We start from the raw sequence: 19,852 nt of genomic DNA on the forward strand, positions 1-19,852 counted from the left end.
TGCAGAAGCCTATGGGCTTCTTACCGCAGCACTGTTTGAGGGATCAGTCACGGATATCTCCCAGCATGCCCTGCGGCCGGCGCCGTCACTCTGCGCATGCGCAGATGGACCCCCGGGTCACAGACCCGGAAGTCCAGTGCCGGCACCGTATCGTAAGGGACAGCTCGTATCACAAGAGCTGTCCCTTGCGTTGATAACCGCATATGTAAGAGCATGGGTCCTCCAGATGTGGTGAAACTACAAATCCCAGCATGCCTTGCCAGAGTTTTCCTATAAGAGTGTTAAAACTGTGGCAAGGCATGCTGGAAATTGTAGTTTCACCACATCTCGAGGGCCGCAGTTTGAGGACGCACGTGTTAGAGCATATGCCGTTATTAAAAATGCGGTGGAGGGGGGCGATAATGGGCAGCGGATGTTACAACATCCCTCCCCATTTCAGTAACCCCACTGCTATATTGCGCAGTAATGATGGAACAGGATCATGCTCATAAAACTATTATCTGGGCCTAATGACATTACTGAAAACTCATGACTTCTGGGCCTCACAACTGTAACACCTCTTGAAATGGATTTTGATTTATTTTGTACACAATTGAAAATCCAAGCTACAGTATCATAAGATTGTGTTTATTCTTTGTAACACCTGTTGTTGTAAAGCACTGCCAAGCACTTAGGGCACCTTATAAATAAAATGTAATAATAGCAGAAAATGATTTTTTTTCTTCTTCTCCGATTTGGAGAGGTAAAGTTTGCCAATCAGTAGCGGAGCTAAGCACCTGGCCCAAAGCAGTACACTAATTAGGGGTCCACATGCTCAAGTGTCAACATTGACACCACAAAAGTGAAAATCTCTTGTTGACCTTTTCACGTGTTAACCTTTTGGTATTGACTTAATATTTCATACCCCATTACATTGGGGAGGCCAATGAAACTGAGCCCTGTGTGGTGGCTGTTAACATGCAAGTTTAATTTGGGCTTAGACATACACTAGCATCCACTGGGAGCTGACTGAGAATGTATGAATTCATACAACAAATGGGTTTGACTGCAACAGCGGCCAAACACAAGAAATTTCTTGGTGGAGGCACTTTTTTAACAGTTTCAGAGAGTAGATATAGTTAAAATATAACTTTTAATTCACTTGTGCTAAAATAATGGTTTCAAAAATAGAGTATCAAAAATAATGTACAGTCTACCTTACATAAGGCCTAATAATAAAATGATTGAATCAATTACAAGGTCAGTTGAAACCTTCACAAAATAGATACAATTGTAGTGCATATTTTCTTGTTAATGCTATAACTCTCCAATTCATTAGATGCTGACAATGTACCTAAGGTGGTATTAATTATTGGTGCTATTAATTATTGGTGCTATTTGTTGGTTACAAAAGTCACACCATTGACTGCAATTACTATTAGTTTACCCATAAATTTACAATGTAATTTGTGTGTTCACCTCCACCATAACTATAATATTGTCAAAATATAGCATGTGTGTGCAGATACAGTAGATATCTAGCATTGCTAACAATGATCGTCACACTTTCAATTCATATATCCTGTGTATAGTCACATGCAGACCTGTCATTTGGAAGTCCAACCTTCCTTCTACTTCCTCCGTCTTCCACAAGCGGACGGAGGTGAGAGTGGAGTATTGGTACGCCGGGAGGAAAAATACAAGAGACAAATTAAGGGGGATGCCTCCCATATGTAATGTTAGGCAGTCCCTGATACCAACTGATTGCAGGGACTGGATGTGTTGCTGGATATGTGGCCCCTACATGGAGTGTGTGAGGCACGTGGTATGAATATTTGATGGTGCCTGTCAGTATTATTTATTACTACTAGTAGTGGGACTACAGCTGCCCAATGAGTACAACATTGACCAGTAATATGAAATAATCCAGCTTGTTGTGGTTACTAGGTACTAATTCAGTGGATAAATTCAGGAGCAGATACTAATGATGAGTGTGAATATAAAGCTACAGACCTGATTCCAATGCACCTTCTGCTGCCTACATCTTCAGTGCGGTGAGACAGAAGATTGGGACGCAGGAAAAATCAAGAGAATCACACTTCTCTTGATTTCTCCTGCATGAGAAGGTACTGCCTCCATGTGCAGTGTGAGGCAGCCCCTGATGCTTTTAGAGTGCAGGGACTGGATGCGATGCTGGAGGGGAAATGCTTTTCACAGGAAAGTACCTGTTAGAAAGGTATCCACAGATACCAAGTTTTCATACAACAAATTTGTGAGTCTGTAGCATACTGTATGAGGAACAATGCAATGCTGTAGGTGTACTCTGTAGGTTCAGACTCTGAACCTCAGCATTTCCAAAAATCATGTGAAACTTGTAATTTGAAATATCCAAAATCATAGAAATTAATGTGACTCCAGGTCTTGAGAAAACTAAAATGCTTTACCTTATATACATAACCTGATGAGGTAAAGAGGTGATCCTCATGCCCTCCCATTGACATGCGTCCGGTTGTACAGATCACTTCCTGGCAATACGCCGTCTGTGTGCTTCTGTGCTGTTCAGTGATGACTGCTACAGGGATGAGTTTGTTACACTTCGTGAACATGATTTGGCTTCTTTCAAGTACAATCCAAGTTTTAAAATGCATGCATATATGTTCTAATATACAAGGTGTGTCTATTAAATTCCAGGACTGGGGCTAATACAACGGAATGAACTTTTGTGCACGGCGGTACAAATTCTGGAAACGTGCTTCGTAGTCCTCTGAAGATATGCTTCGAAGTTGAGCGGTTACGTTTTTCTTTGTCCTCTACGTCCTGAAATCAATGCCCTTTCAGAGCAGTCTTAAGTTTTGGGAACAAGTAAAAGTCAGGAGAATACTGAGGATGATTAACCTCTACAATGTCATGTTTTGCCAAAAAGCGCTTCACATTGAGAGCACAGTGGGGCCTCGCGTTGTCGTGCAGTAGGAGCCAGCTGCCTTTATCCATATTCGGTCGCACACGGTGTACTTGTTTAACTTACCGATGCAAAACAGCTTCGTAGTACTCTTTGTTGACAGTTTGATTAGGTGGCACAAACCGTGACACGCGCTCTAATGAACCACCTGCGTTTACCTTCTCCAAATTGGAAATCACTGCATCCATCTTTGTGCCTAATTGGTTACGCTGTCACATCCGCATGATGACGCGTTCCTACACATTTTCATTCATTAACTACAGTCATGGAATTTAATAGACACACCTTGTATATATGGCATGACTATCACCTCTATCCCCCAAGTACGCTGTCTTAAAGTAATCCTTGACTCCTCCCTCTCCTTCACAAACCACATATTCAGTACCTCTCACAAACCTGCCATTTTCATCTCAAAAATATTTCCAGAATTAGACCTTTTCTCACTTAGGATGCCACACCATTATCCACTTACTGATCATATCCAGGCTGGACTACTGCAATCTCCTCCTAACTGGTATCCCTGACAAATGCCTATCTCCACTCTAATCTATCCTCAATGCTGTAGCCCGGCTCATCTTCTTCACCAAACGCACTACAAGCCCTTCACTGGTTTATCTTCCCTTTCAGAATTAAATTCAAACTTCTTACACTCACTTACAAAGCCCTCACCCACTCCTCTTCCATTTACATCTCTGACCTTATATCCCGTTACACTCCCACTCGTCCCCTTCGCTCTGCTAACACCCGTCTGCTCTTCTGCCTACTTATTACCTCCTCCCACTTCTACATAGTTGCCGACTTTTGGGCTGCCCTCTGTGGGAGAGGGCAGCCAGCTCTGTGAATTAGGGGGGCGGGGCCATCGACGGCAGGGGGAAAGGGGGCGGTTCTGGGATGGAGCCATGGATGTACTGCTCTTTAGTCTAGAGCAGTGGTAGCCAACCCTAGCCTATGAGAGCTACCAACATTGCACATTTTCCAGACAACCTACCTGCTGCACAGCTGCAATCATTAATCACTGACACATTTTAAAAGATACACAGATGAAGCTAATTAGCTCACTTGTGATTCTGTGAGGAGACCTGCAAAACATGCACTGTTGGTAGCTCTCGAGGACTAGGGTTGACTACCCCAGGTCTAGAGCAATCCCGGCATTTTAGCCCCGCCCCCGTCATGCAATGTCAGTATTTACGGCACTGCGGGGGGGTGGGGCTAAAATGCAGCGATTGCGTCATTTGACACGCGCCCCCCCCCCCCCTCCTCGCCAAGGGGTGGTTCAGGAGATGGACGGAAATGCGGGAGGATTGCCCCCCCCCCCCCCTTTCCGAGGGGCTGGGAGGGGGACCCAATTTCGGACCCTCCCGGCCATTCCGGGAAGGTAGGCAACCCTGCACTTCTACCTCCCAAGATTTTTCAAGTGCTGCTCCCTTACTCTTTAATTCTCTACCTCTCCCCCTCAGACTCTCCACTTCTATACAGAATTTAAAATGGTTTCTTAAGACCCACTTCTTCACCAAACCCAGCAAACTGTCCTCCTAACCTTCTGTTCCTCGCCCTGTCTACCACTCCGGTGTCACCCCTGTCTGTCTGCCCCTCCTCTTTAGAATATAGGCTCTCACGAGCAGGGAACTCTTACCTCATGTGCTTATACTTTCTTACTTCAGTAGTCTTCGACTGCACCAAAGCATGCTGTTTGCTGCCACCTGGATACTTATGTTGCAGTAATTGGCTGATCATTTACCCTGTATTTGTCCTGTATTATCTTCAAAAGTAAGTCACTGTTTTCCTGTTTTGATTATGTGTACTCTGTAATTGGGTGCTGCAGAACCCTTGTGGCATCATATAAATAAAGGATAATAATATTATATATATATATATGTGTAGTATTCAGCCCGGCACTCATCCTTACCGGAGCTCAGCTGCCACGGTGCCCTCTTGAAGCAATGATGTAGACCAATGTGTAGAACAAAAAGAGGCACTCGGGAGGACTTGGTAAAAGTGTAGTAAATCTTTAGTGGAGCAAAGCCAACGTTTCGGGGTCTGCAAAATGTGAAGTGAACAAAACATACCTTTTATATAGCTGTGCGCTGGTGCGTGCAGGGAGTCCCGGTGCTGGGGCCGGCGGCCGATATCACTTCCGGTCTTACCAGACGGAGGTTGGCGCTAGCTGCGTCTTCAGTTGCTAGGTAACCCAGTGGATGCGATGCGTGGTGCTGGCATGGCGTACTGACTGCTGTCAGTGTGATTTTGATGTTGTCAGCACAGGCTCGCCGCTCTCCAGGACGGGGATCCCTGGTGAAAGAGAGTGTCATATATTACAATCTGTGCACTTACAGTAATAATGGTGACATTAATACAAAATGACATTAGTGAGGGTAAGAAGCTGCGTAAAAGGAAGCAGCTATGTTAAGTGTAAAAGGTGACTGAGTGACAGCATAATGACAGCAGACGGGCAATGCAGAAATGCATAAATCCAGCACACATAGAAATAAAGTACACATAGAAATATCGGCAGTACTGTAAATAAAGCTGGATGAGTAGGTATGACCAGGTGTTGGACTCAAAGGTGGCTCATCATATCTTGGATGGGCTTGTCCTTGGGGGCACTAGGACTATAGTATAGTCCCGAGTTGAATAGTAGCAAGGGTAGGTGAGGCTATATTGCTATTAACAGAACAGGGCTACGTCCTGAAAGTGCCAAATGTCAACCGTTCATTGAGTCCATTGGGTTTACTGGACTGTAGCTTGAAGATCCAGGTAGCTTCTCGTTCCAGAAGTTTACCTTCCCTGTCTCCCCCTCTGTTTGAGGCTTGGATATGGTCGATCACGTCTGTGATGGTGTGGCCCAATTCGGCGAAGTGGCGAGCCACTGGTTGCTCGGATGTTTTGCCTTTTAGTGCTGCGTTAATAGCCGACCAGTGAAGAGCCATTCTTTCGCGCATTGTGTGAACAGTCTTGCCCACATATATCTGATTATATACACTATAAATGTGGAGAGACAATTAAGTGTATGGCGAATTTTGAAGTTCTCAGTTCCTGAGGAACCCTGGAACGTGCTGCCTACTAGCATGTGAGCACATGTGGTGCACTTGGGTCCCCTGTAGCAACCTGGTGTTTTAGGCCCTTATTCTGATCGGTGCGGATATTCCCGCTTGCGTACGGGCCGCCGATGTTTATCGTCTGCGCATGTGCAGAGGTCACTCTGCGCATGTGCAGGCGATTTCGCCGCATGGATTCTTCATACGCCGCACAGGGGGCGTAGAGGGGCGTAGAGGGGCTTGAGGGGCTACTTATCCTCATTACCCTATGCATACGCCCCGCGTTTCATGGGCGTTCCCATGCAAACGCAGGGCGTATGCATGGTAATGAGGCCGTGACGCGTGGGTACGGGGCGGGCATCTGACATCGTCGGATGTCAGCTGCCCGCCCCCATACAAGATTTCACACGGACAAGTGTCCGTGTGGTCTTGTGTTGCGGGACCTGGTGGAGCGTGCGGCCCTGCATTCGATGTTCGGCGACCATCGAATGCAGGGGCTGCTCCCACCATGGAGGAGGCGTATCCCCGTCCACATTCATGCGGACCGCCACATATCCGCATACGGACGGAGGTGGCGATCCGTATGGAAGGCGGGGATTCGCCAAGACGGACATCACCGCATATTTCTGATCGGGCCGCACCGATCAGAATAAGGGCCTTAGTTAGGAAATTAGGGGCCTGGGTGTTTTTTCTAAAGTTGGAGATATCGGTATGTACCAGGTAGTCCCTTTAAGTTTTTCCCTCTGCTTTAACATATATATATAGGAGTGCGTCCTTGGGTCAGGATGTAGTGCAGCTCTCTCCAAATAAAGCCAGACCTTAGCTTTAATTGTAGCAATCACATGTAGAAAGAAATTGGAGAAAAAGCGCAGATATGAGCAGAGTGTAAAACTAATTTTACTAAAAGTGCAGGCTCACATACATCATAGATAACAGCAAATAGCTTGCCACAGTGATATCCAACACTGTGCACCAACGACTTGAATAGCCGGGACCAGCCTTTTCGCCGCCGCCAGGGCCTCCGTGGTCAGGAACTCCAAAAGCACAGCGTTGTCAGTTTAGGCCACGCCCAACCGGTTTCGTCGTCTGGGGACTGATATATATACTCTTTAAAAGTGTGCCAGTAAAAATAGAGTCCCTTCAAATAGCAGCACTGTGAAGTCTTCCTTATATGGTGTACACACCAGGACGACCCGCTCACGATGCACATTGTGAGCGGGTCGTCAGTGTTTCCTCCAACCCGCTCACGATGACACGGGGGGGCACGACCCGCTCACGATGTGCGCCGTAAGAGGGTCCGATCCGATGGCGACCCGCACCCGGGAGTATGGTCGTTTCCAGATCCTACCTGCTGCAGGTAGGATCTGAATAACCACTGACCGACTCGCGGGACCGCGCATCGGTATCGGTCCACACCAGGACAGAAAAGGGCCCAATCACCACACAATCTACATCCAATCGGTCGGATTTGGATCTAGATTGATGGGATTGGACCCTTGTCGTCCTGGTGTGTACCCAGCATAAGACAGAACCAGTCATCATGTATACATTGTCTCTCTTTACTTAGGAAGCATTAGTGTACTAGCTGTTACCACCCTGCCATAATGTCATCCTATGACGTTCACTTGTAATTAGTCAGACTGGGAGGACAGTGTCATGAAATAATAACTGCGGCTTCATGCTGACTTAATTTCTACTGTGGTTGGTCCAATTGTAAAGCTTGCAGGAGTGGAAATATCAATTACTTTGGGCGCAACCCAACAAACAAAACCTTCATATGACAAATGTTAACCTTTGGATTGCAGAAAGATACATATATGGTGTTTGATAGAATTTAGGGTTATGCATAAAATTGCTATCATATATTGTACACCTTTCTTTTACTTATTATACTGTTTCCTTAGAATAGATAATGGAATATACTTTGTTTCATAACCTACTGTCTTTTGTTTCCTACAAGTACATGCATGTGTTAGCATATGTGCTGATGGTAATTCTTCAACTGGTTTTGCATTGGTTATACATCTGAATAAAAGACAATTACAGTTCATGAACATTATGGGCCTGATTCTGGGAGCAAAGCTAGAACGAGCATGTCACATTGCACCTGGGAAAAACCATGTTACACTGCAGGTGAGGCAGATTTATGTGCAGAGAGATTCAGATGTGGGAGGGATATGTTCAAGCTGTAATCTAAATTGCAGTGTAAAATAGAGCTGTCTAGTGTTCATGGGTAACATGCAAATATTTACCAACATGCAAAATAAATACGTGTGTATTGTGCGTGTACCCTTGTATTGGAACAAGTTTGTCCAGGTACAAGGTTACTTGCACCTTTTATGGATCTGATCGTACACTATAATGCAAATCCATTTTAATCCGCTATATAACAGAAAATATCATTAAATTATAAAATGTCTGTGTTCGCAAAATATGTATTTGAGAACAGAAGAAAGGTTAATATTGGAATGTGAATCTGTTCCTTACTATCTATATATAACACATTCTTGAATCCATTCGACAATTAAAAATCTGGAGGACATAAATCTCCATAGTAGTTTCCTCATTTCACTATTCTTGGCTCCGGATTTTGTTATTGATTTTCTTTTCGGTAATTTTTTTGTCAGTGAGGCATGATATATATTTTTTACAAACGTAATGCAGAAATTAGTACCCAAATACATACAATAAACATACCAGCATATAAATGTGGTTAAAAGATCTGGAAAGGCATTGAAAATATATATGGAAACTAGTAAGCCCACTCAGCAGTCTGCTACCTTGTGCTTGCCTCTGTGTTTGTGCATGTTTGAGAGAGGAAGAGATGTAGTTTCACTCACTGCCAACAGAGGGCAGTGTTTCAGGGACACACAAACATACACTAGACATATCTATAGAAGATGAATAAAAGTACCCAAGCTACTAAAGTGCAAATTTTATATTCCATTCTTTTTTCTATACTTTATATTTTTGCTAAAGTAAAATTCTGAAGTATAATCATATTTTGACAGCTAGTTTTGTTTGTATAATATTAATCTAGTGTTTGTCTGATCATGAGAGTTTTTATTGAAAATCTAGTATGTGCAGTGTTTTATTAGCTTTTTTCCTGATTGTACAGATGCACTGTAGCTATTATATTGGTGTGTGTAATGAAAAATATGCTTGCGTTATAGAATCACAAAGTAAGACATCATATATTGTTTATGATATTTCATGTATCTACTCTTAAATACATCCCTCTAGCAGTGCTGGTTTCTGTGTGCATAGCCGAAGCCCAATTATGCAAGAACATCTCATACCGCCCCACATGGGAGAGAAGGCACAGCCCAGCCAGAGCTCAGTAATGCTAGTGGGAAGCACAGGCTGTGGAAGGCATTCCAGCAGGCTCCAGCTGAAGAGGCAGCATTACGCAGCTTTCCTTTGATTAGACAATGTCACTGTTGTCAGGGCAACTGTGAACAGCGGCGTATCATATTTTTTCCTCCTGTGCTGTGTGCTGAATATTTTAGTGTGCTGTAGCCGGCAGGAAGGGTTAGGAAAAGGTGCTGGTGCAGTAAGAAAATCAACATATTCCATTTGGCTGGTATCCAGCCAGAAGGGTAATCTAGTGATTTCACATCAGGTAGCGACCATTTTCACGGACTCCCACTTTCCCCTGCAACCTATGGGGGGATCACTGATAAGCCCATAGATGTGCTGGCTGCAGCAGTGAAATACTCTTCTTGGAAACTGCAGCAGGAAAAGGGAATACATGCTTATATTCCTGAAACCGAGAAAAAAAAGGACAGCGGCAAGCAAAATGCCAGGGTCGAATACTGCTGCCCGTCAGGAAAGGGTGAAAAAAAACAGTGTGCGGCCTGCACCTCCAGTTTTATTCACTATTAATGAGGAAGATGAGCAGCAGAAGCAGCAGAAGATTGGCAACAGTAGGAAGGTAAAAGGTAGGCAATCTGTGTGTGTGTGTGTCTGTGTGTAAGATTGACATTGTGTTTAACACAATGCAGAGCAAATACATATTCCTGTTTTCCAAAGCAGGTGCAAACAGCCCACTGTCCAAGCTGACAGATTCCTAAGAATTTTGCTTTCCTCCAGAAATGAGTGCTGAAAATATGTTGCCATAGCTGGGAACTAATATTCTTGCTGGATGCATCTTTGTTTGGCCTCCTGGGTAGAGAACACTATGCAATGACCTTTTTATTCTATAACGTTCAGCTAATCATAGACTGAAATCACATTTTCTGCTGCAGGTTGCAGAAATTTAGACTACAGTTTAAGCAAGTATTCTGCAGCAACTTTGCTTGACGCTTACCATGTTCATTTTTTACTAGATGGTTTTAATATTTATTATATATAGTATAGTTTATATGCAGATTACTGTAGGTCTCATAAAAGTAACAGAGCCCTCCCTTATGCAGAGATATGATCTGGTGCGCATTGTGATAGGGTAGCGTGCTGTAGTGACCTAGCGTGGTACAGTGGCATGTGTGCCAGGTAGTTGTTGTACTGCATGGATGGGAAGAACCTTGTGACATACAAGTAGATGCACCCATTTCATCTGCTCCACAACAGCTGAGGAGTGTCAAGGGTGTCACAGACATCTTTACATAAATGTAATCCATTATTATCCTGTCCCATAGTCATTAGCACTGCCAACTAATATACAGCACAGGGAGGAGTGTATAAATATTTATTTTTAAATAGGCATACATGTCTTCTAGCCTGTCTCTTGCTAATGCGTTCATGGGAATAATACTGCAGTAGAGGGAGCAGAGAATGTTTCTAAATAAAACAATACACAGTTTAATTGCCTAATTGGTGATCTATTACTAGCAGCTAATTTAATTAGCTATGCTGGAAAGTAATTACAAAAGCTTGGACCCTTTTAGCATGGTATTAAATAGGACAATGCTGGGTGCTTTGACCTTAATAGAAGCATGTAACGCAGGAACAGAACAGCCACGTGCCTGCCTGTCCAGGCTATATTCTGGCACATTAGACGTTTTCATGAACTTATGAATAGTGTGCAGGCTGGATACACAATGCGGTTGTGATCAGGACTTTTTATATTCTCTATGTACAGTAATCTGCACTTTACAAATAACAATTTTTAAGGATAAGAATGTTTACTGATTATGCATAGTTATATAGATATTTGGCAAGTGCTGCCATATAAACAGTGGTTTATTGTCTTTTTTTTACTTTGTATATATATATATATGGAGCCGGACTTATTGTTGCTGGCGATCTGCCAGCAACACGGCGCTCCATCTGACTGAGATGAGTGTGCGTCCCCCACGCACGCGCGTCTCAGTATCCGGGCGGCGAGGCGGACGCAATACTGTCCGCCTCCCACTCGAGGGGGCTGGGGGGGGACTCGAGGACACTGCGGTGGGTGCGGTCGCCCGGTGTGGGCACCGGGCGACCGAGGGCATACAGATGGCGCGGGGCAGGGGATGGCGGCTGGCGTCGCCATCCCCTGCAAAGATGAATCCCGCTACATCTGTATAAATATTTATATTTAATTACTCTAATGGTGTTCACTGCATTGAATGCTCTATGTACAGTAAGGCCCACACACACTGGGCGATTTTTAGCTGAAAGCCGCTCAAACTTGGTATTTTCAGTGGCTTTCAGCTCAAAGCTGCCCAGTGTGTACGGCCCGGCGATGAGCGGTGATGCGCGCTCCCACATCATCGCCGGGAAAGCCATAAATCTGCTGTCCACCCCCTGCTGACAGCGCCGGGCAGGGGGAAAGCCGCTCAGTGTATATGCACTGAGTGGCTTTCCCCCCAGCGATGGCAGTGGTCATCGTTGTCCATACACTCTGGGCAAACTCGCCCAATGTGTATGGACCTTTTTTTTTTTTACGCAATCAGTGTTTATTATGATAAGATAACAAACATACATTGTAGTATAAACATTTTCATTTGAACTACAAAGAGTACAAAGGTTCTCAGATTAGAATAGCATGCAGTCCAAATCTTAGTTGTTGACAAATACATGTATTAACATTTTAAACTGAAGAAAAACAAAAACAAAACAAAACACATTTTGGTGTAAAAGCATGAAACAGGAAAATAATGTAGTGATAGAAGGAAGTAGAGAGAAAAAGAGAAAACAGGGAAGCGGGAATAGCAGGGATCGGTAGATTCCAACCAGCGCCGTTTCATGGTTGTGGGGCAGGCGTCAGTGGAGGATTACTAGCGTATGATGCATAATCATGGCTTTCCTTAAAGTTTAGCCAGGGAGACCAGGTGGTAGTAAATGTATTAGAGGGAAGCTTGGAGGAAGAGGAATATGTGAGGTCTTCCATAAGCATGTAGTGATCTATCCTTAGGAACCAGTGAGAGACTGGGGGTCGTGTTTGGGTTCTCCAGAAACGGGATAGTTGCTCTTGCAGCGTTCATTAAGTGTCGGAGAAGGGATTTCTTAAACATTGAGATAGGGATCTCCATGTAGTTGAGCAACCAAAATTCAGGAGTATGTGGTAGGGGAGCATCAGTAATCTGAATGGATAGTCTCCCAACTGTCGTCCAAAACTCAGTTAGTTCGGGGCACTGCCACCAGATGTGTAATGGGGAGCCTTGGGATCGTTGACATCGCCAACATGTGTCAGGAATAGTAGGGAACATCCGATGTACATGTACCGGACATCTGTACCACCTTGAGAGGATCTTGTATTGGGTCTCAAGGATCTGAGTCGAGGATGAGCTGGCAAACGTATATTGGAATATGGTAGGCCACTGGTCGTCTGGTATTGATGGTTGTTAACTCAGACTGCCATGCCTTAACAAAGGGGGGTAATTCAGGCAACAGAGCTTCTGAGCATATTTGGTAAATTACAGATACTAGGTGTTTAGGTGGAGTGTCATCTAAGCATATTTGTTCGAATCTGGTTGGAGTCCCTCTAATTAAAGAGAGATGGGAGGATTGGATATAATGTCGGAATTGTAGTGTATGGACCTTTTATAGTCCTCAATATGCAACATATATGGGGAGGAATGTGTTCTGAAAGCAGCATTTGAGTGGACAGATAATTGTTGTTCTTTATCCATTAACAGTATAATAACACTGTCCTATTACTTCTGTATAGTGAGGGAATCCTTTTTATAAACTTGCCGGTTAGCTCTTTTCAGCCTTTTCCTAATGAGTGCTTTTCATACTTTTACAAGTTGTGTCCTCTTACATCTTTGCAGCAGTAACAGCCCATTTTGGCATGCCAGGTTCAGTGAGGGGGTATTCAATCCCGGGTCACGACTGTCGATCCGTCCCGACAGCGGTGACCTTGCCCATTTTCTTTTTGCTCAACAGCATATTGCCAGGCAGGATTCAATGTCCCGCTTGCCAATTGGCGAAAAGGGGGACATGTCCACATAAACGGACGTGGATTGTTGAGATTCGGCTGTGATCTTGACAATACACGGCCAATATCAGCAAATCGGGCCCGGCAGCTTTTAAATTTGTACTGTCAATCTGGCTCTTCAATGCTGTTGAATAGGTACCCGCCGCTATTTCCCCTTTCTAAAATAGTGGCAGGGATTCAATACCCCCCTGAGACTCTGCAAGTGTTGAGCATCTTTTATTTATTTTTTTGCCTAAAAATGCATTTTACTAGCAAAGTGATGAGACTAGTATGCACAAAGAGAATGCTCTGATTCAATTTGATATGCAACTTTTTTAGATCTGTGTTCGACAGAGTCTCTGAATCTGCATATGAAGTTATTTTCTGATTCATATAGAGACTCCATCGCACACAGATCTACAAGTGTCACATATCAAATGAATCAGCAGAGTTTTACAGTGCGCCATGGATGCATTTTATGCAGCAACAAAAAAAGTGCTAGACGCTAGCGGAGTTGCACGGAAGCTGCCATCTGACTTGTTCCATGCATTATCCCTCTATGTGGCACATTGAGGCCATATATACTGTATAAAGGGCAACACATCTGTACTGAAAAGTGTCAAACACATACATGACACACAATGGGGGGCATATGACTGCCATCTTCAGTAAATGGTATTTCCCAGAATTCTGTTTTTTTTTTAAAAAGCTTACTTGATTAATAGAAACATCCTCTAAGAAATACCTGATGAAAAAAATCCTTTAAGAATCAGTAAGGGGTAAATATACTAATTGAAAAATGCAATATTTGTTTAAGCAGGGTATTTAAAATTGCAAAAACGACTCAAAGTAAAATGCAACATAGGCACAATGCCATGGTTCGTGCATGAGATGCTGGCAATGGTAGACAAATAACCATGGTATATGCAGGCTATCCTGCCACTGGTAGACAATCCCATGATGCATGGCTAGTATTCAGTGCTGCGGGCGAGCTGTGACAGCTAGCAGGGCTGCCTGGACTGCAGGAGGGGCATGTTTGGATTCTTTTTAATTGGCTCCTCTGAATGGATGGTTAGTGGCCTCCGCACATTCCTTTTCTTAGGGCTTATAATTCTGCCAATTCTGTCCTGCCACATACTTACCTGTTTTCCCGCCACCTCATGTGGGAGAGGGGGTCAGTGATACAAGGGGTGTGACTACATAATGAGTGGGCAGAGAGGGGGAATAATTGCATCATTGTGGTAACATTCCCTGGGGCTTGTTGACACAGACTGTCCAGTTTCAAGTCTGTGGCTAGCTCCAGGAGACTTGCTTACCCTTCTTGGAGGCTGTGAGTGGTACACAATCTGGAGCAGGCATTGGCAAGTATGCCCTGCCTGTGTTGCTTCATGATGATTCTGGTGGGTTACTGGCAACTTTTCAGCTATTCACTTCTTATTCCACACATGAGAATCGGTGGCTTTTACATTTCCCTTTGGATTAACTGTGTTGGCCTTGTAAGAACAGCATGCTTTTAGTTGATGGTTTTTGTAATTCTCATTATTTTTTGCTATATTAAGTTGTTGTTTTTTTCTCCTTTTCAGACAGAAATTCCTAACTTTTGTGTAACATGCTGGAGGTACTTATTAATCTACTTGATGTAAACGTCTGCAATAAAGCCATTAAAGTGGTAGATGGTTGGACTGACATATAGTATGTAGACTGTATTTTCCTCAGTAGTCCCTTAGAGACTTCACTTCTCCATACATAATTTTAGATTGTAGAAGTGTTTCCTGAGAGTAGGCAGAGTGAATGCGGGTGCTGGACAGTTTCCCGACAGTCATTATCCCGACAGTCATTATCCCTACAGTCAAAACCCTGACACTCGGGGTCCCGACAGCCACCAGCTATTCTCCCTCGTGGGGGTTCACGACCCCCATAGAGGGAGAATAGAATAGGTGGCGAGTGTAGCGAGCAAATTTGCCTGCAGTGTGGCGAGCACAGCGTTGATGTGCTTGCCATGCTGTCTGAGTCTGGCCAGTCGGGATCCCGACATCGGGCTGATGACTGTCGGGATCATGTACCACACACATGAATGCACAGTGTTTAAGATCTTTTTATGTGCCCTAAAAGGAACATTGATTGGATCTCAGACTGTACAATGTTACAAATATGAAGTTAATTTATTTGTCTACAAGGAATATATTATTTTGCAGATTAATATAAGAGGGAATATAGGAAATGGAGATTATGGATGGGTCCAACTGCAGATCCGGCATAGATGCCCAGTTATGTGTCATCTGAAATTATAAAATCCCTTTCACTCCTTTGTAGGTAAATCCCATAGCTATAGCTTTTATTAAAGCATAGCAATTCCTAACCGTAATTTATGTTCATTGTTTGAGCATTCCTCAATTTGCCACTAAAGTACAATGATACATTGGTATCTGACTTGCATCAAGTTGCGCTGTCTGATACCGGGTGGCGGATGACTGACCGGCAGTCGGGATTTCGACAGTCATTACCACGATGTCGGAATCCCGACTACTAAAAGCCCGACAGACGGGCAGCGGCTATTCTCCCTCGTGGGAGAATAAAATAAGTGGCGAGCGAAGCGAGCCACTGTGCCCACAGCATGGCAAGTGCAGCGAGTCCGCAAAGGGCTTATTTGCACCCCCAGTTCACAGGCAGCCACACTCACCTACTCCCCCCACCTTCCATATAATGCTGTGCGGTATAAAACTGTTTCTGGGGAGAACACTGCTATTCTGATGCTACGAATGAATAAGTTCCCACAGGCAAGTTCTGAACAAATAAATGAGTTTAGTTTACTTCATATTAGGCTGCTCAGTTGAGCCCCTAATCATCAATGAATGACTTACGGTACTTTTTTTCTGCAGGTATAACGTGCCCATTAGTAATTATGATTAGAAAAGTTTTCAAGTGTCATATATTATCTGAGAATAAAATTTTGTTTTATCTGCGTTATAATTGATTACTGTGAAAATCTATGAATTAAATATTCCTGTGGTTTTTGTTTTTACCTATGCTTGAAAACACAGGTTTAGATTTTACATAATATGTGACACCCAGGCAACACACCTATAGAAAGCATGAAATATGTTTACATGTTTATAATATTTTTGTAACCTATTTTGTGCTTATGCCAGACACTAACCTGACTGCTATGAAGGTTGGGCAGGTTGCTAAACATTTTAAATTCAGTGAGTAACAATTTACTACAAGACCTAGGCTCTTTAGAGGGGTCTGGTGTAATAAATAGACAATGTCTAGGTAGATAGTCATGATATCGACACCATATAGCTGACATGCACTGTGTCGAAAGGTACAGAAGGTCGACATATCAGAGGTAGACTCTGCTTATCAGCAGGTACAAAATCTGACTTGTTCAAAAGGTCCACATGAAAATAATAGACCCATTTTGTGTATTACAAATGTACACCATCAGTAGAAACTTTGCTCGCCACAGGTTACTATTCCTTAAATTTGGACAAATAACAAAAGGTGACCTTTTGAACCTGTCAACTATGCATTGTCAATGTATTACCCAAATACCCCTTACAGCAAATCTTTTCTCCTACTTCTACCCTGGGAGGCTCACATACAATTTGGCACTTGATGTGTCATTTTTTACATGTGATAAATCGCATGCGATTTATCACATGTAAAAGAAAAATGGGGAGCTGGTGGATGGTGAGGAGCAGCGGCAGTGGGAAAAAAATAGCATACTGTATATGGGCACCTTTTCAGTTTAGATCAGATCATTAAAACAGTGATGTAAACAAAAACACTATCAATTTTGTGTGCAGGATATAGCCATAGCTTCATTTACATACTTATTGATACAGGAGTACCATTTGTAGGGATACAGAGGTTGTCAGAGATTTTACTTCCATCTTATGCAATTTTTCTTATAACCCTCTATGTGTTTCATCTTAAAGACTTCATCGGGGGTTCTTTTTATTTGAATAAAAGAGAATAAAATTAATGAAAAAAATGTGTATTGAGATAATTCATAGCCAAATTGTGGTTTTATAAAGATTTTCTTATGAATAGCAATTATCTAATTTAATAATATCAATAAGTTTATCGTGGTTTGCCTAAACAAGGGGTGAATGATAAAAAATGCTATTATGGACAATATTTCCTACAGATTCAGATGTGACATATTTGGGGCTTGCATACCTTAAATCACTACTAGCTAGGAAAAAAACAGTAATACCCCTTTCAGACAGAAAAATCCCAAAAACCCAGGTATTTCCCGGATACAAAAACCCGGGTAGAACTAGGCAGCAAGGTGCTGACCCCCTTTCACACAGGAGCAAAAACCCGGGTATTTCCCGTGTCAACCCCTTTCACACAGAAGCCGGATTTTTCCTGCAAAACTGTGTGTCATAAGTAAAGGACAGTTTTAAAGGCACACAGAGATGAGGTCATCAAAAGTGGATGGTGACTGCTCACTGCATTGCATTAACCATGGCATGACACAAGGATATGTTGTAAACAAGTTTTATTGTTTTTATATACTGGAAGGTACATGTTACATCAAATGGCTGTCAGTATATTTGCAATGTTTGAGTACACTGTGGCATCTTTGACTGTCCCAGTCATCTGCCGATAACCTCCTCCCCTCTCACTGCCAGCAGCTCTCACCTCTTGCTTCTACCAGTGGGCCATGCTATCCTTTATTCAGCTCCCTAATGACCTCAGAGGCCAGCTCCATTGCTATGCCCTCCCAGCCAATCAGAGAGGCCTATCCTCACAACCAATCAGCCAGCACCCCACCAGGAGAGCCAATTCGTACCTAACAATGTGTAATAATCCCCAAAACCCAGGTCATTTCCTTTCAGACAGCCGGCGACCCGGGTTTTTGGAATACAGACCCGGGAAAAACCCAGGTAAATTCCTGGATTGAAGACCTGGCATTTTAGACCTGGGTTGACCCTTTCAGACAGAAAAAAAACCCGGGTCTACCCTCCTGGACCAGGGAAATTCCTGGGTCTTTTTTTCTGTCTGAATGTGGTATAAATGAAACACAATTAGGGGGGTATTCAATCTTCGGGTCACGGCAGACGAGCTTGGTCGCCCGCCGTGACCCAGTCCCGTTCTCGGTCAGCTCGGCCGAGAACATGCAGGCGGGATTCAATGTCCCGCCTGCAGCGGGACGAGAAGGGGGCGTGGCCGCGAGTTGCGGCCGGGAAGTGACGAGATGCAGCCGGCAGCTCGTCACTTCCCGGCTGTTCTCGGCAGAACGAGCCCGACAGCTAGAGATGTCGGGCTCGTTCTGCCATGAAACCCTGTTCAATGCTGTCGGGGAAGACAGCATTGAATAGGGCCCGTTGAGCATCTCCCCCACGGGAGATGCTCGACGGCGATTGAATATCCCCCTTAGTCTGGTCTATAATTCAGGGTGGTATTTACAGTGTCTTGATGTAGGTGTAGATAATAGACATAATAAAAATGTATTCATATTAAATTCAAAGTACAGGTCGAGTATCCCGTATCCGAATATCCGTTATCCGAATTATTCCGAAATACGGACATTCCAGAAAGTGAAAAAAAATTTTTTTTTTGCTAAAAACTCACCGGGGACATTTGTAACAGCATCACTGGGGACATGATATGTAACTGGCAATATATATGTGCAAGACAATGATTGCTTGGCATTCAAATTCAGTGCTGAGATAGTACACACATTTTGTTTCACGTTTTGAAACCTTGTTTTTTGAACAATTAAAATATATTTGTGTGTATTTTATGTGGTAATAAAATACATTTGTGTGTATATTATGTGTTTATACAGCATAAATGCAAGATACTTCAAAATACATCATTGAAATATTAAAATATTCCGAAATACGGAATAATCCGTTATCCAAAATTCTCCTGGTCCCGAGCATTTTGGATAAGGGATACTCAACCTGTATTATTGTAATGGGGGATTAGTCCCACATTCTGAATAACTAACATACCTCCAAATACCTTTTATTTCACCACAGGATATTTTTCACCACTATGATAATATGTTTATGATTTTCAGAAATGGGTCCTAATATGGCATAGCTGCAACAACTACAAAATATATAATTATTCATAAACATTAAGGGTGTTGGCCAGAAATATCCAATATCAATATCCAAGTTCTATTCGAAAAAATTGACCCATCATTTTTATTTGTAAAAACATAGTTATAGCTGCCACAGATGTGTACTTAGCTCATTAATCTAATTGTCATCTCCTAGAGATCACTTTATAAATTATTACACAGTTCCCAACCAACAAATTATATATATATATATTTATATATATATATATATATATATATATATATATATATATATATATATATATATATATATATATATATATATATATATATATATATATATATATATGGAGACAGTCGTAAGATGGCGCCCCTTGTGTTGATCTTTGTTATTAGACCAACATAGCCTTATGATAATTTCTTAAAGCATATAAAATAAAGTCTATAAATTTTCAAATATTTATTAAAAAGTCTCTTGTTCCACACAATGG

The 19,852-nt window shown here is 42.9% G+C and overlaps 1 protein-coding gene across 5 annotated transcripts in view; it reads left to right on the forward strand.

Moving 5' to 3' along the window:
* Window positions 1-19,852, forward strand: part of MAP7 (microtubule associated protein 7) — a 181,561-nt gene that overhangs the window by 40,160 nt on the left and 121,549 nt on the right. For 2 of the 5 annotated variants that reach the window (XM_083176627.1, XM_083176625.1), the window contains exon 1: window positions 9,329-9,914. The exons of 1 other annotated variant lie outside the window; for it this stretch is intronic. In XM_083176627.1, coding sequence (XP_083032753.1) covers window positions 9,725-9,914 — 190 coding nt within the window. In that variant the 5' untranslated portion in view covers window positions 9,329-9,724. Of the gene's footprint in view, window positions 1-9,328; window positions 9,915-19,852 lie in introns of those variants that run through there. 2 more of the 5 variants (XM_083176624.1, XM_083176628.1) reach the window with 2 other exon arrangements.

Source organism: Crinia signifera, chromosome 3, assembly GCF_055691185.1.
Source record: "Crinia signifera chromosome 3, ASM5569118v1, whole genome shotgun sequence".
NCBI lineage: Eukaryota > Metazoa > Chordata > Amphibia > Anura > Myobatrachidae > Crinia > Crinia signifera.